The 18,684-nt window shown below is 38.9% G+C and overlaps 1 protein-coding gene across 3 annotated transcripts in view; it reads right to left on the minus strand.

Moving 5' to 3' along the window:
- The window catches only part of galnt13 (polypeptide N-acetylgalactosaminyltransferase 13), a 36,427-nt gene extending 26,983 nt beyond the window's left edge, over positions 1 to 9,444 (minus strand). The window contains exons 1-2 of one of the 3 annotated variants that reach the window (XM_079357137.1): positions 9,120 to 9,372; positions 4,555 to 4,838 (exon numbers count right to left, since the gene is read on the minus strand). In XM_079357137.1, the coding sequence (XP_079213263.1) occupies positions 4,555 to 4,696 (142 nt within the window). In that variant the 5' untranslated portion in view covers positions 4,697 to 4,838; positions 9,120 to 9,372. Of the gene's footprint in view, positions 1 to 4,554; positions 4,839 to 8,886 lie in introns of all 3 variants that reach the window. The other 2 variants (XM_079357136.1, XM_079357138.1) reach the window with 2 other exon arrangements.
- Between the last annotated feature and the right edge of the window lie 9,240 nt (positions 9,445 to 18,684).

The raw sequence follows: 18,684 nt of genomic DNA on the forward strand, positions 1-18,684 counted from the left end.
AGCGAGTGTAGCCGCTCTGCTTAAGCTCTCTCCTGGCTGCTGTGGTTTGGGCTGAGTGGGTATTAAAGCACTGCATAGTCCGTAAGCCATATTTAATTTTAATTTAATCTATTTGGAGGTTTTGAATTCAGAGATTTGGGGAAACATTTTAATAGATGAAATAGAAGTATGAAAGCAAAATCCTTTCTTCTCTGCTCCTCCAGTCAAAGGCCTGCATTCAGCAACACGGTTCCTTTTCCTGCTGCATAGAGCCAGCTCCCTTCATTAAAGGTAAATAACCTTCCCTGGATTTAAGACTCTCTCCTTCGCAATAATCTCTCGGAGCAGAAGCAGTGATTTCCTTGAAAGGGGGACATGCAGTTCACATTTGCAGCTTGGCCTCAGGTCAAGAGGATTCCCTGCAACCCCTCATGAAAAAGGCCATGTGTTTGCTGGATTGTTGACCTCAAACTGCTCCTGTTTTTTTATATGAGGTGCTGCTGACACTCCACGTGGACACTGGCTTAAATGTGATGGACGCACCTCGAGAGCTGAGCTTGATGTTCGCCAATGCATCAGTCTACATCTAAAGATCAACACAAAATATAAGGTATGTTGATTCAAATACAATATAAACCAATTCAATTCAGCCACAACAAAGATTACCAAGTTAAATTAGGAGGAATGCAATGAGTTGTGCACTGCATGGGCAGGATACATTGTGTAATTTGCAGGAAACAGTCCTCATGCTCAAGGACAGCATTCCCTGGCTCTGTGTTGGATCGTGTAAGTTGTGAAATATCAGACACATTTTTATTGTTCAAGCAAGGCTAAACCAATATGTGACACACGCAACAGTCAAACGTTATTGTGACTTCTTCAGGATAAATGGGATTCACTTTCATGATGTCGTGAAGGCTTTTTCCAATGATGCCAAATAACACTGCGGTTCTTGCTGCAGTTGCTACTGGACCTTTCTTATTAAATATAATTTGTTGTCAGTAGATCACTGTGTTTGTGTGTGTGTTTTTTTTCTGAGCTGCTCCAAACCAACTGCCCCAAGTTGAATCTTCAGTCAGCTCTTCAACTTCAAGAAACTAAATTTTGCACATAATTATATTCACATAAAAAAAATATCATCCATCTCCCTCAGCACTTTGCATAAATCCAAACAGTCAGATGAACCACGTAGCCTCAAACTAATAAATGTGTCGGTAACACACAGTCGAGAGGAGCCTAGGAAAATAACCTCTCCACGGCAGTTATTCCCAAACTGGTGCCCAAGGCCCCTGGGGGGGCTTGAGGCTATGACAGGCAGGGGGCTAATTAAAAACAAGGACTTCGTGGTGTATACCTATATATTTCTGTTTTGATGTATATGGGGAGAGTTGGGGGAGGGGCATTAATATGTTTTCTTCTGCCAAAGGGGGGCCCGGCAGATAGAGCATTGGTCCCCAAACTCTATGGTATTTTCTAGCCTAACATGTTCTTCTCCTGACACAGAGCATTCATTATAAAAGATGACCGACATCATCCAGGAAGGAACAGGGGCCCCTGTCCTACCTCCGGTCAATCAATCTAATTCAATGTCTCTGCCTGCAGCTTAATCCGAGCAATTACAGCGAAAAGGTTTCACTCGCGCTCACAGGTAATGAGTCTTCAGATACACAATAGGTCAATATTTCAGTGCTGGACAAAAATAAACTGTCATATGGCGCCATATACCTGTCCGTTGTGTGATTCATGAGCTCGCAATTCTGACAAAATGGAAATACACGAGCAATTCTTCACTCTCTTTGGTATATTTTGGCCTTCTCTGAACGATATGTCATAACTAAAAGGTCTCACGAGACTTCATCTGGACTCTTCCATTCCTGTTTGCAAATACAGTCACACTTACACCATTTAATTTAATATACCAGGTGAGTTGATGGCGCTCAGTTTGAAATATAATAAAAGGACATACAATCAGATGAACAACATTTCTTTCCCCTGCATCTCTCCAACAATCCTTCCTACTTTAACCACTGACATTAAAGTATCCTAAAGATGTTGTAATCCTGTCTATAGCTTGTTAGCTTTAAAAAGTTACATTTAACTATTCTAACAGGACTCACAATGAAGATGTTCTTTCAAAGTCACATTTTTAATCACAAAATGTATCAATGTATCACAACACAATGTTATGAGACACAGCCCTATACTTTTAATCAACACAAAGTCTTGCGTATTACATGGCAAACAAGTCAATTGTCATTTTTAAGCATGCAGATGGAAGATAAGGATTTCAACCTGCAAACTAATGTTGTCTCGAGGTCGTCTCCCAGGTTTGCACAGTGGTGCAGAGTTGTAGGCTGTATTAGAGCTTGATTCATTCTCTTTCCCACATATCTTACCTCCACCTCGTCCTTCTGCTGCCGTGCTCCAGATACTATTTGTGAGTGGAGCACAGCGAGCATTACATTTCCTATCAGAGAAGCTTTTGTTAAAACACGACATGCTGGCAACAAACACCCTGCAGAGCACTACACCGATCTGATGATCAGGCGAGTAGAGGCTCACAGAAAGAACAAGGATTTATGGTCTGGGGACGCTGGTTAAGGTTAGGTCAAACACTCAATGTACACTTTACTTTATTGCGGTGTATTTTGTAATCTTCCGTTAAGATTTCATGATGTATTAATGCAATGAATCAGTTATCGCAGCATCGTGATAATGGGGTTATTGTGGGTCATCATGCACAAGGTTTGAATTTACTTTTGCGCCTGCCTGCAACAGTAGCTGCTAGATTTAAAACTCAACCAGCTGTTCTATTTTTTTTTTTTTTTTACCAGCCTCTCAGCCTTTCACCGGCCGCATTGTGTAATGACCTCTAATATTATAATCAAGGCTTACAGTATATTATTCAAGTAACTGGCAATTCTATGAAGGAAAGTGTTTATAATGTTGAAGAAAGAACTGACGTGCTGTTACAAACAGGAAAAAAAAAAAGTTTGCTTCTGTCATTTTACTTCATCATTTTGAGGCAGTTTTACACAGTATACCCTCACTTCTTCCAATCTCCTTTGTCAAACGACTGTACAGAACTCTACCACTGAACTTACTGGGCATTTCCGTATTCCATTAAGAGCCCCACAAAGGGACGGACAACCTATCTTTGTCCCACGTTAAGTCCATCAGGCATCCCAAGGCTCACAAAAAGGTTTAAGAGTTAATCATTCAAGATAACGCAGCCATCATAAAGTGAGGACGTTAAGGGTAGCCAATGAGGTTATTATGTCATGATATGCCAGATGACACCTACAGTAAACAGAATTCAACTTAACAAGTTCAAACTGAAAACACAGAAAAAAATAGAGTCTCGAAAACTTTGATCATATATTTAGAAGACTATAATATCTTCTCGAAGCATAGTGACTCATGTACAGCAGTGTTGTGTATTGAGATGAGTCTCGGTAGCTGGCAGCTCTGCATCCTTCCAATTTTAAAAGCAGCTTAGCAAGCCTCTTAGACTCCTTCTTACTGCAGGTCATGTGAGGAAATGAACTCAGCTAATGAGGCACTGCAGTTTGATCTCAGAAAGGGTTACTAGAAAACACTAACACACACACACACACACTGTTTCAAGCCGTACAAAAGATCAATTAACTATTAACTGATTAACTATTAAACACTAGCTGAGAAGAAGACTGGACGCTGGACAGAGACACTTTAGAAAATAATTTTTCTTTACAAGTTTGAAGAGCATTAAACACTTTATTAAACGTTTTGCTTTATTACTTCGTTGGTGTGTCGCTGACCTTGCAGGGAAAGATATTCCACTGAGCGAGCTGCATGATAGGATCTTTGACTGATGATTAAGTTTAATTGTTAATGGAAATGTAGGAGCGTTTACAACCTATGGGCTACAAACATAGAACAGATTGAATGATGTCAAACAAGAGATGTACGACGCAAATGAATGATAAAAATCCTACAACTTCTGCACACACTGTACAGCTGTTTTCTAACGCTTTAACATGCATTCAGATCACTTATAGTCGAGATGTTTTCAAAGTCCGTTTGTGATCTTTGTGTAATATACGTGTATCAATCGAAAATCTTAAGCAACACACAGGCTCTTAGATGACCTTTGCTTTTGTTTTCCCTGTGTTTCACTGTATGTCACTGCAATAAAAAGTACTTACTTGTTTTATAATATACTAGATGAGTTATCCATTAAAGTGCCCATCATGTTTGTATTTACACTGGTCAGAAAACTAATGAGATGATGAAATTTGTTTCCACTGCAAAGTTTCAGGAATTGCACAGGATGTTAAATTTACCTTTTTTTTTAAACACACCACATCAATCATTCCTCTTTTGCAATCTGCTGATAGTTTGGAAATAAAAAAACAATTTAAACCTCCTGAGAAGTCTTACATTTATCAATGCAAACCCCTTTTTCTCCTAAATACTCTTTGTATAATGAGCTGTGGGGGAAAAAAACTACCTTAAAACAGGGGAGGGGAGGTTTTACGCTCCGTCAGCTCGATTTCTCGATTGAAATGAGTCGCAGCAGTGGCGTGGACTCACCTCGGAGGGCAGGGAGCAGCGAGCGGTCTTTCCTATCATCACATTTGTTACACTCGCTGAAGTAGAGCAGCAGGAACACGTCCACCAGCACCCACACTAAAGAGGTGGTCAGCACCACCTTACAGTAGACGAACCGTCGCATCACCTCCCCAGGACGTCTGCCAGGAAGCCAAACAGGGAGGGTTCAGGGCGAGGACTCAGTCTGCTGACGAAGTGAGTGAACTCTGGAGACCGAGTGAGGAACGAGGGAAGAGAGCGAGTAGGTTTGACCAGCAGTCGTCATCCTGCAAGAGAGGAAAGATATGTTGAGAAGATAGAGTTCATTATTGTAACAGTAAATAATAAAAAGCATCATGGGAATTTTGTTTGGTTTCACAGTAGCGGTTTCATCATCATGCCACATCCTGCCCCTTCCACTGACAAAAACATAATTAATTTTTACATAAAACATGTAAAATCTTTCCAATCACGATTCCCTAAACAGTCTGCAGCACAACAGATGCTTGTGTTGATTTTCAAATCGGTGCACCAAAAGATCAGCATGAGACGAGAGTCTGACCGTTTTCAGCCTGCTTGGCCCTGACTCGTGACTGGCCGGTCCTCTAAAGTAGCCAATTTTTTTTTTTTTTTTTTTTTTTTTTTTGCCAATCTCAGGCTCACCAGACACACGAGGAGTTTCAAGCTCTGTACACAACGACACAAACAGCCACACACACACACACAACAGACTAACATGTTGGCAGTGTAGACGTGAGGTGTCCATCAGCAGAGCAGGAAAAGTGTCTTTTAATGCAGAGAATGCAATCATGTTTTGTTTTGTAGGACGTTTAAAAAAAAAAAAAGATGTTATTTATAATGTATCTATAATCAGCCAAAAATCTGTATCGGCTGATGAGACCAGGTAAATTATTGGAAATCGGAATTGGTCAGAAAATTGTTTCAGCTCACAGGACTTGATGTTAATATCCCTAGTAATCAGCTCTCTCTAGTTGTTTTGAGGCACTCAGTAATTGAACGTTTTATCATGCCATTCCTCCTATACCATGATGCCACCCAATCACAGCCTATCATTGATGACATTTAACCCCATTCAATGTCATCAAATAAATCTGACTTCAGGATCTACACTGCAAGTCAGTCAGGGTTGCTTCACATGTTTTGGCTTCACTTTTTGAGTGATGTTATGTCATCCATCTTTGTATACAGCCTATGGTTAGCATGGTGAAACTTTTTTTTTTTTTTAAATGCATGAAGCAATAACTTTAGCTCTGTCTGCATTTTGCAGAGCCTCACAGCAGTGCCCATTTTTGATTTACTGTCAAGATATCAGCAACCACAGTGATCATTTGTAATCCTTCTAAAATCTCGCAACTGTCTGGAGAGTGAGATTACGAGGTGCATTTGGTCTTTTCAGTGACTCACTGGCCAAGGTGGCGGGTAGATGAAAAAATTCACCGGCCAAACAATGTATTGGCGTCTCAGTGTGTTCTGCGATTCTCACAGTCATGGCAGCAGAGAGAGGAGCAGGGGAAAGTAGATGCAGGCCGCTACAAAAAACATGCTTAATAGCCATAGCATAGTTTCGATGACCTTTTGGTTAAAAAAAAAAAAAAAAAAGTACCCGCTATATGGCGTATAGTTCTCTGAAATGTACTCACCAAATTAAGAAATCTACCTGTATTTGGCGCTTGGCGGGTGTTCATTTCGAACCCTGGGTGTTTCCATGAATAAAATGAAAGGAATCTTTCAGTCATCTCAGAATTTGTCTATAGTCTAGGGTTGTAACATAAGTCGTGAGAGAATCATATCCTGAACCCAGTACTGTATCGGGAGTTGAATCAATCATCTCTCGTAAGAATCATATCAGGAGGAGGAAAAGTTCAGATACTAAGTCAGGACAGTTGGAATGGCTCTCAGTCAAATGACATACATACATACATACATACATACATACATACATACATACATACATACATACATATCATCAGTCAAAATATACACAAAAATATATTAATACATAAAATATGGTGTGTTGGTCCAAATATGTAACAGTCGAGCTCCAAAGTGATATCCCGAATGGCAATAATATTATCACTTGAGTTTATATCAGAGAAGAATCCAATCAGACGCAGCCAGGAGAGAGGTCAGATTGTTTTTGCTTCTCTTGCAGAGCTGCTTATTTTTCTTTAATAAAACTGTACCTATCATTTCTATATTTTATATCGCTACACTTGCTGTGACTGGCATCAATCGCACACAGACCTGTACAGGAACAGTCCATTGCATGTCACCCTCAATGTCCTGTATAAAACTGACCCTTAGATCCTCCATTTTTCTACATCTGAAAGGATGCTAATAATGAAAGTAAATCAGAATGATGGAAAAAGATTCTTTCAGCCATAAGAAACCACTGAATACACCGCAGCCTTTTAGACATTCATACGAGAAAATACCATTTCAGATGTACCTCCAGTTAAATGTAAATGATGTTAAAACGTTAATAAATTATAAATCAAATGGATGATTGTGTAACTTAACCATTAACTCTTGCAAATAGTGGCAAATGCCTGCAGCACTTCCTGTTGGGAATCTGACAGAATTCCCTATCTTTCACTTGCAGCATGGTGATGATTTTGTACTCCACAACCCCCCACTCCACCCAATCCACACACAGACACAGTGTCCTCTCTGCTCCCTGTCTAAATGTCCATCACAGGCTCTGACACTGCTGCCCTGGGCTAATTCTTATCTCATTCGGAAAACTAGGCAGCCTCTGCCCAGCTGTATGAAGAGCTCCAGATTCAAATCACAGAGTGGCGAGTCACTTCAGAATTTCAACCACCATTTACTGACTTTTAACTTGAGCGCTATCTGGACTTCCAGGTAAAGAGTAAAATCAGCTAACTGGTCCTGGAAATACTTTGAAATTCAAATCTGTATGTCGCATAGCATCCCAAACTCCCATTGTAGACAGATCAATTATGATGCTGTCTGGTCTTGACTGTTTGCATCTCCAACCATCTGCTTCAATGCTCTGGTGGCAGAGAGGTGTTTGCCACTGGCGGCTTGCTGGAGTTTACGTCCGAAGAAGTCTGCGTCGATTAGCACAAGCATCTGCACAGATGAATATTCATTATCTGCTGCACAAAACTCTAAAGTCATGTCCCTTCTGTCTTTACGAGACACTTTTTCAGTCCTTTAGAGACAATTTTAAACCATCGGCATTACAAGCTGTTTCATGAAGTGGCGGTTCATTTAACACTCCTTCATGTGAGATATCTGCTGCAGAGTAAAGAGCAACATTAAGTGTTACTACTGTACTTTATTCGGCGTGCTTTTACTATGTACGCTATTGCAAGACTAAGTCGTCATAATCTACACTGATACAACTGGACACAGCTCTGAGCAATACTGAACATGGGACAATGACAACAATAAGAGCAGCAAACAGCTCAAGAAAAACTGGAATGATGCAAAGGCTGAACTGATTTTGTCATTAACTGTTGATGTAAAGATCCCGACTGAAGTGATGTGCTCATGGGCTACACTTTGAAGACAAAAGGTTGGAGAATCCACATGTTAAGAACGACCTGTTGTGTATATTCAAAGGGATTCAAACCAGGGACCCTCTAGCAGGACTTTCAAGCAGACAGTGGAGCTGTTCAATAGAATATCAATGGATAATGAATTCAGAACAAACTGTATCAAGTGCTGATGAGACAGTGGGCCCTTCTTGATTGACGTTAGTGTTACTGTGAGTGTTAGTAGAGTTGTGTTTTATTGTATTGCATGTTAAATTGTGTTTCTAAAAACAACTGTATTGACTGAAGGATTTAAGATTTATAAACTACCAGTAATACAATATTAGCACTGCAACCACAATTTAATATTGCTAATCAACAACTACCAAGTGAAACAGGAGGTGATAAAGCTGATCCCAATAAACCCATTAGGCCAGTGGCTGTAGCTCCTCTATCACCCAAACAACAACAACAAAGATTACTTTTAGCCTTATGGTGGTTTAAAAGGTGTGGTGAAAGCACATACACGAGTCAAACCATGTCATGTGAATTTGCATTTCATAGCCTACACGTTTAGCAGATGATTTTGCAAATTGTGGGATGTGACAGGTTCAGGCTTTGTAAGTAGACTGAGGCAACGTGTGAAGCAGTCCTAAGGAACCAATAGGCTACTCACGCATTCATAATGTAAAGGCAATTTTAAAGCGTAAATGCTACAGCTGGAGACGTGTTGTGTACAGCAATAATCGCGACCATGTTTATCTCGTAAAAGGTCTGCACGCAAAAGAAAATAAGGATACTGTCTGCTTACCTAAATTACGGATGGAGTGAACCAGTGACCTGTTCCAGCGTCGCTCTCGGGCAACGTGTTGAACGCACACAACATGACCCAATATCCAGTCCTCTAGTGGATAAATACAAATACATCTGCTCCTAATAACACGCAACCTGTCGTGACGACAGTTAAGGAAAAGTCCATCTCACAGTATAGTCTACAATCCCGCGTGATACTGTACGTCCAGTAATAAACGCCACTCGTGGTACCTGTTTGGACTCCTTTGCAGGATTTGGTTCTTGGTCAGCCGCAGTACAACGCTTAACATCGACAGCCTCCATTCATTTTGCACATTCGTTTTTTTTTAATGCGACTGTGGTCAATGCTGGACCCGTCTTTGCACGCACCTGTTCTCCCTGCTGGATATTATTATAATGGTAAGAGTACAAGCCGAGATGATATTCCGCAGCACAATCTAACCTCTCAGCCCAGAACCAACGTGCTAATGTGTCGTTCCTGCTCTCCGATTGGTTCAAAGCGCTGTCACTCAGCACATCTTCTCGAAGTGAAGCGTCACGGACGTCTGGTAAATGTAGGCGTGTGAATCAACGCTGTCACCCCGACGGGCGAATTACGCACGGCATCTCACTGCCATTTAACATGAACATTAGGTATCTATTGTTAAACAATAATAAAAAAAAAATCCTTCAGACTTAACGCTGATAATTAGAGGAAACCTAATCCCTTTTATCGTTTGTATAGCCTATTTTATTGTTTATTAGAATAGTCTAAACTTCCATTAAAACTTATCAGGCTATTCTCAAAACTATTCTTTCAGAGGGTTAAGAGTCAGCAATGTTTGCTTTAGTTTTTTGATGATGAGATAAATGAACAAAACATAATGCACGTTGATACTTTTATGCATTTTGTGTTTGATCTATAGGATACTGACGTCATATCTGAGCCCTCTCGTATAGCTGGAGAAAAGCCTTGATGATGATGACTATGGGCATTTATCTGGCTTCCTAGGTATAAGAAAGTGTATTGTTATCTTTAAATCAGTCTTATACTTTTAATTACCTTGTTTGACTATCTTTGCATAAAGGAAAACTCAACAAATACCCTGCTGTTGTTGTTGGGTTTTTTTTGTTTTTTTACATACTCCACTTGACAGACATACATAAATATGTGCATGATTGCTTTATCCCTACACTTGTTTAAGTCCTATAAGTCCACTAGACAAGTGGGCCACAGTTAACTTTTGTTTTTTTAAGTTTAATTTTTAATTGTGTAAACTATCTGTCAGCTGGTAAAGCAACCGAGCTGTGAAACCAGAAAGAGGGCTACAATGGTAGAAATTGTAAAAGGATCAAAAGACAGAATTACATTTGGTTAGTCATCCCTCTCAGTAAGATCCATCAGAAATTAAGAAACTGGCAGAATTCAAGGTTTTTAAGACACAAGTAAAACAGGGCGGACACTGCAAGTCTGTGAACACCAGCTGGGTTTCCTCTTATAATCCTTATTTTACTGTTTGTCATTTTTTAGTCTCTTAATTGCATTATAATGTCTGGAGTTGTATAATATCACAATTTCTGTATCGTTTAATGTCTAATGCTTCTGTATAAATCCTAATAGCCTAGCCAGGGACATGGTTTGCAAATTAGCCATGACTAAATAGACTTACTACTACATCGGCTCCTGTTAAATGAAAAAAAAAAAATGGAAACAAAATAAAATTAAAAACTGGCGGATGATATTGACAGATTGGCAGTGTTAATATTACATCATGTGGCAAGCTTTGGTGAATCATGTTGAACAATACTGCCATCTGCTGCTACTCTTAAGGGATGTTCAGTGCGGCTTTTTTTTTTACTTCAGTGCTTTTACAAGCAAAAACACATGTTGCATGATAGAACTGAATCTCTGCCTTGGATCATATCTTTTTGTGTTTTCCTTTCAATCATGTAGCAACAGTGAGAAATAATAAGTAATTATGTTCCCACAAATGGGCTTTTCTGTCTCTTTTATAATCGTCTGCGTCTTCTCCTTTTTATTGATGAACTGGTTGATGAGTCTCACCACTTCTCAATGAAATGAGTTATCTGGTTATCTTTATGTGTTCCTACAGTAACGACTTATGTCTTTTTCCAGTTATTATTACATCCTCTCACTGAAAAAAAAATCATAAATATAATTTTCCAATGACAACTTACTAAAAAAAAAAAAAGATAATTTCATTTGTTTGAGTTCATTTGTTTTGAGCAGTACAATGTAGATGAATAATTTCTCTTTATTGTATCGCCTTTACAAAGAACCAAAAGGTTCAGGAGAGAAACAACGTATAAACCTGCTCTTTGTACAAGGAAAATATTTTGGGTTTTTTTTACAATACAATAATGTACTGAGGCCAAAATATGTACTTAAATACACTCACATTTGCATAAGCCACGTGTGATTACAATGCATCACATGCTTTACAGATACTGTAGCTGACATTGAAATTTTGTACAAAACCACATCTTCAAACTACAGTTGCTCCCTCCTGAACTGTTAGTGATTCACTTAAAGTGAACAATGAAAAGTAAAAAAAGAACGATAAATAAAGGATTATCAGCAATGAATAAAGAATTACCTTATCTTATCTCAACACCTGATATCATAAAGCACAACCAGAACATTCCCACTACCAGGTTAATAAGGTGATTCCTGCTATACTGTTTAATCACAATAATGACACCAAATGTGGACACAACATTTATGAACATTATTCGAAAAAGGTGGCATTTGTCCATTTATTACACTTAAATAACATTATGTGGAATCATTTGTCTGTTCATTTGATCAAGGCCAAGCAAGGTGCCACTGCAGATGCACAGGAATCACACATGCAGTGAGATACAGTTCAAAGATTTAATTTTTTATCAATAGTTCATAATAATATCTTTTGACATATTGCAGTTTTTACATCTTACAATTACAACACAGACTTAATTGATAAGTATACTTTTTGCCTTGCTCGGTGCCTTGCACTGCGGGCACCTCAGCACTTGGTGCATGATCTGGCACCTCTCCAGCAACCAGCCTATAGCTTCAATACTTTGATCTGAACTAGGACTTGAACTGGTGACCCTCCAGTTCCCAACCCAAGTCCTTAGATATGAGCTACTGCTGGCTTAAATACATGTTAAGCTATTGCTGGTTTAAATACACGTGTAAACATATTCTCACAAATACAGATATACAAGGGACAGTAAGGCAAGACCACCAGAGTTTTTAAAAGAAATAATGGGTATTGGTCTATTTGAACTATAGGAATAAAAGAGGTCAGCAAAATATTACTTTAATTATTATGACTAAAATGATAAAATGATCAAGTGCAAATACTCTAAATGTAAAAAAAACCCAAATCCTCTCATGACAACAGTGTACTCTGTAACTTCCAACACAAAAGTGTTCCAATCCCTGAGCTGCAACTTTTGCTTCAGCCAGGTAGTGCTATCCACCAACAACCAGGTGACTAAAAACTAAGATATAATGATTAATCCAACAGAATTATGCACTCCTATCAAGAGATGTGGCCATCAAACATGAGTTTACTTTAAGCGTTACCTTTCTTACAAAGTACCAATATCAAAGAAACTTGATAAACACAGACGTCATATCCATAACACCTTATGTCCCGCACTCCTAGCCCACTACAGTGTCCCAGCATTCTGAACAAACCAGCTTTTAAGGTTCAACAGATAAATAAAAAAAAGATAAAGAAGTAACCTGTAAAACTATCATATCTACCCATAGCTATACAAGCATATAAACATTTTCAAAGAAAAGTCACAAAGAGAGATGGACATTACAGCATTGGACCAATAATTGTATGTCCTTCATTTAAGCTACACATATTAATATGCAAACACACAACTATACATTACATACGGAACACAATGTACCTCATGCATGCTTTGGTGCACGTGGATATTGATGTCACGCGCGCACTCTGGCCGTATGGTGGCGCTCTTGAAGCTCCATCCTTCCTCTCGCGCGCGCTCTGAGGCAGGCAGGTGCTTCTGTGAGGCTACAGTATTTAACGCTGGGTGGTGGATTCATTCCCCTCTGAAGTTGGCGACTGAACACATGAAACCTCCAGTAATGCGATGCCAAAGCAGCTTGTTGAACTCTACAATAACTTCTTCAGTTCAGCACCTTATCCTTTCCACTTCTATGACTATTACTTCTGGATTGTGCCAGGCGCGTCTTTCCTCATCGCTTGCACTTTAAAGTTTGATTCTTTTATTTGGAAAAAAAAAAGTGGAAATGAACAACACCGGGCTAAATCAAACCGAGGCTGGACTCCTCAACAGGACGGAGGAGTTTTTCTGCTGCAACTTTTCGTCCGTGGTGACTGATAATGGCTTTGTGGCTGCAGCTCCGGATGAGAGGAGCCTCTTCATCATGAGGGTGGTCCAGATCGCCGTCATGTGCGTTTTGTCCCTCACTGTGGTGTTTGGCATATTTTTTCTCGGTTGCAACCTGCTTATAAAGTCAGAGGGAATGATTAACTTTTTGGTAACGGACAGAAGACCATCTAAAGAGACTGAGGCAGTTATTGTTGGAGCCTACTGATGGTGGGGATCTGTGCTATTGTTTGAATCAGATGGAGACATATGGGAGACATTGCAACTGCCTCACCAAACCCGTTTTCACATCTGTATTTAGAAAAATCGGAGAAAAAATAGCCCCCCTCCGGGAGGAAACTAAACCTTTCTGGACATTGAGCCTCACCTAATTTCTTGTGGCCTTTTAATGCCAACAAAGACCCTTTCATCTCCAAGAGGTATAGAGCGTTTTAAGCCTCTTTTGTTTGGAAAGTATTCAACCAGGCACTGATGTATTTCCAGTAGTTGGAGCACTGTTTGTACAATAAGTGGAAAAGTCTTCTTTTTTTGCCTCCTATATTGCAAATGCAATATAAAACGTAATGGTTAAACATGTACTGTATGTTGTATGTGTTTTTGCATACAATATGCAACATATTAATGAGTGTATTTCATGGGAGCTCCTTGTGATAACTGCATGACTGTCTGCATGGGCGTTGGGGAGTTTCTAACATGCCATGTATCTTGTTAATTGGAATAAATTCATTTCTGTACTTACGATTTCCCTTTTAATTAAGGTTTATTAGGAATATTGCCTTCATCGTGCCCTCTGCCAAAGTAATTTTAGAAATTTAAAAGACATGCTTTAAAGAGCATTTTCTAATTTATTGTATTTATGAGAGAATTACACTGATAATATGGAATTAGCGCTGTTAAATGTGGAAGGAAATTGGGTATTCTATGAGCATGCATTTGTATAAACAGTGAAATTCACACTACATTATTGTCTTCTCATTTTGATTTTCAGGCTATTGACAAAATCTAAATGTTATTCCCTTCCCTCATTATTTCATGAACCAAGAGAATTACATAAAACTAACATATAAATGATATTATACATTTGAGTATGTTTTGTAAAATGATGTTTCCTCTACATATACAATGTATATGATATTTCTCTCGATTCTGATCCACACATCCTTTCACAGCATTCCTCTTTCTGTCACAGCATCTGTTGTGCTCTGCTCCTGTCTCACCTGGATGTCAGCTCCCGAGGGTGACACCATGCAGCCTCAGAAATAACTTGTCATATGAACCCGGGGACGATGAAGCCACCAGGCAATATGCTGCCGCCTGATTGCCCACCTGTGCTCCACATAACACAGTTAAACACTTTGAATCTTGCTTTGTTTAAAATGCCCTTCCCCTCAGATTCTCTCCCTTCTCTACCATCTTTCTGATCTGCATGTCCGCCTTGTCAGGGCCATGTTTTGTGTGGATGGCTGTTGCTTGTTTGGAAACATTGACCGAAACTGTCTTAGACCTGGAACTTTATCTTCTCTTTTATTCATGCGGATCTAAAGACAGCTGTACAACCGTCGACATTGTAGACATTAATAAGAAACTTTTTGCAACTCAATTAACACTATTCTGTTTTCCAACCAAGCTCAGTATTAGAAATTTGAAAAACAGCATTAAATGTTTTTCCATTATTGTTGTGTGTAAAAGCTTTTTTTTCCTCTCACATGCACTCCTAAAAATGTAGCATTTCAGAACTGCCCCTGATCTGAATCTTCACACATTTACCTCACAGCAGGAGTCTATCCACGTCGGACAGGAGGAGGGGGCAGGGGGTCTTGAGACATGAAATTGGTGGACGAAGCATGAGTGTCCGCTATACAAAGCTATAATGACAATATTTGCCTTTATATCAATGCTATGTTTAGTTTAACAGAATCAAACATCAACAAAACAGCAGAGAAGAACAGACAGATCAACAAAACCAATTATGAAACTGTTACCTTACATGCACAGAAATGGAAACGGTTGTGAATTGTCCTGACTGGAGTTTGCCGACAAAATTCGAGTGGGCTGGCAGGAGAAACTCTTGATAAGGTCTGAGTGAAAAGTTTTGCTGTTTGCATTCACACACATATTTCACAGGACTTCTTATCTGTTATCGAGTCAACTCATTAAAAAAAATACTATAAATGTACAATCATTTTCTTGCCTTCTTCAAATCTCTAATAAGAAATGGCTGCATTACATAGAAGTGTCTGACTGGGAAGTTATATTTTTACCATTAAATCATGAACACATGAAGTACATTTTCAAGCATGTGAAGCACTGTTCAATGTGTTCGTCTCATTTTAACCTCATAGCTCATTTTGCATTGTTAGAATAACACATTGGCACTAACCTAGAATTACTTTATTTAAATTAGTAATTGATACAGGGAATGGATTCAGACTGAAGACACAAAAACTCAGTCCAAACCTAATAAACTGATTCTAAATTGCTACACAGAGCCAACAGTCTAAAAAAAATCCCAATTGACCTGATTCCATATGTTGTCTTGCAGAGAAGAAAATTAACAATCTCAAGCAGATGTAAAATGGAGAATTACTTTCCTTATGTCACAGCGAGTGTTTCGCTCTGCTTTGTGTGATTGCTTTCATTAGGGAGTGCTGGGAATAGCTCCCAGAAAAATGTTGTGGCAGTTTAATATCCAGCGGAGAACAATTTTCTGTCTGCAGCTGAAACATTGCTCGTTCATCCAGCTGTGTCTCACTCATACAAATTCAATCAGACCGGATTCTGACTGATTTTGGAAATCATGAAAGAGGTAGATTCAAAGTTGAAATGAAGATACAGTACAGAAAATTAGAACTTAACTGTAAAAGTATTTCTGTTTACATTTTCTGCAGAGAGTTGGTTCGTTGATCGACAATCTACACTGGCAGAAAGATTTTCAAGACCTCCCACACTTCAATACCTCTGGCAATACAGTCAAGAAACTAATAGTCATCTGCAGGGCTCATGTACTCCTTCCACTGTAAGGCTTTGACGCTGTGAAAAAAACCCAAAAACAAACCCATGAAGGACCTTAATAACACAATTACATTTATTACTTTCTCCTAGTGTTACAGTGTTTTCTCACATTTTCCCACAGACAGGGTGTTGTGAGTTAAAAAAAAAAAAGAACAACAAAATCCCATTTTCATGGCATAACTACACCGTATTCAGACACATTTACCGTGTATCACCAATGTAACACAGGTGAATACAGCCTCCGAGTCCTGTCTACTGTAGGGGCTGATTGTAGCTGTGATATATTCAGCAGGGTGTTGATTGTGAGCTAAAAGAGGCTTTAGAGTCTGGCTTGCTGTTATGTGATTGGCTGGTAGAGGTCTAGTCGATGAACTGGATAGTGACTAAAAGCTCCAAATAGCAGCAATCCAGCCACAATCATCTCCTTTGTTTACTTCCATCCCCCACACCCTCTCATCCACCTTAATCTGTGAGGTTCTTCCATTATTTCTTCTTCGTCTGTGATGGAATCTGTTAATGTGGCTTAAAACTATTAAATAATGATGTGCTTTATTAGAAATCGTACACTTTTGTAGGTATTATCATTTATATATAAAGTGATTTACATGATATCAGTTTTATAATGTGGTATTAGAACTTTTTACTCGGTGAAAACTACTTTGTGTTAAGAAGAAAGCTTGACAGATTTCTTTATTAAGTAAGCACATGGCAGGAAGTAAAGCTGTGACAAATCCATGCAGACAGGTTGTAAAGGACTATTCCATAAATTGACATCTCTGATTCAAGTTATGGAATGACTCATGGCTTTGTTGCACCGATGATTGTTTCACACTTAAACGTCACATAAATTTCAAATCTGAACATTACTGCTATTAACTCTTAGCCAGCCAAATATAATTCCAATGCAAGTGAAAGCTGCTCAATCAAATTATTATTTGAGTTAAGTTTTTTTTTTTTAAATCTTAAAACATTGTTGTATTTTCTCAATGCATGCAGTCAGGAATACATTCTGCTCAAATGTTTATTTAGAAACTTTTTTACATTTCCTAAACTGTCGTGCTACTGATTTCATTGGCTCTAGATACGGTCATGGGGGCACAGATGGAAAATTTCACGATTTTTTTTTAGTTTATGTTTGTGCTTTTTATGCCCTGATTTTAAAGACAAGACAGTGGATTGGGTCAGAAAACCGGGGACGGACATGCCAGAAAGGAGCCACAGTTAGGAGTTTAATCTTGGCCACCCACTTGGAGGACCACAGCCACTGCTCATCAGGTGCTCATAGGCTAATAAGGTATCATCAACCTTCTCTGCCATAGCAATCATTACCACCAAACTACGGTCTGTGGTTAACACAAGCTTAAGAGTTGTGGACGTTTTGTTAGACGAGATAAACTATGTTAGCTAAGACCCCCACTTGTGAATTTTAAAGTTGTTAGCGACCGCGGTTTTAAGTACACTAATGAGTAGTAGTAGAGACAATAAACTCTCTCACTCGTCCGCCTTACAGCCTCTAGTCATGTTTTTCCAGTGCTCTTGTAAATATTAGGTTAATAAAAAAACATTAAGCTCCAGTCGTTTCTTAAAACCGCTAATTAGATCGATGAAGCATAACGGTCATCAAAATCATGCATTAACTCTTCAAACTTCATATAAATGGCGTTCATCTGTAAAGATTATCCAGCTGTACTAAACAGCATCAGAAACGTGTGTTTTCCACAGAGCTTATTTTCTGCAATGATCCAAAATCCAATGCAAAAATCCCATAGTCACCGGCGTTGTCACTTCCGGGTTGTTACTACAAAAATACATCATCACTATCACAGTCTATTGCAAGTAACAAGAACACTTGTAGATATGTTATGGAGTCAAAAGTACAATGTTGTCTTTCAAACACAGGAGTAAAAGTAATAAGTTCCACAAAATTATTCTCAAAAAATGTACCGCAGTTCTGTAAGTAAATAACCTTTGTTGCTGTCCACTATACACAAAGAACTGGAGAACATGAGAGAGGACACAGGAGGTTTAAATAATCGGACAGTAACGAGGCAGGTGAATACAATTAGGATGAGGGAGCAAAAGGCGGGAAACACGAGCAGCAGGATGACCAGAACAAGGGTAAGTGTAAAATAATACAGGAGGCAACGATGACATAAAGATGATTAAACATGACCTTTTCTAACTTAATGGATCGTGTTAAGCTAATAGGTACAAAGAACATTTATCAGACTTGACACAAAAATAAAATAAAATAATAATTTACTAAAAGGTAGTAAAACCTGGTCAGGACGATTATATGAAACAGTTGGTGGAGCTATAAAAGAGATATGACTATAAAACAAAAAGAACAGAAGCAGTGAATCTTGCTTGTTTTATTGGCTGTAATAACTGCGAATAATACATTGGT

Source organism: Symphodus melops (genome assembly GCF_947650265.1).
Source record: "Symphodus melops genome assembly, chromosome: 12".
Taxonomy (NCBI): domain Eukaryota; kingdom Metazoa; phylum Chordata; class Actinopteri; order Labriformes; family Labridae; genus Symphodus; species Symphodus melops.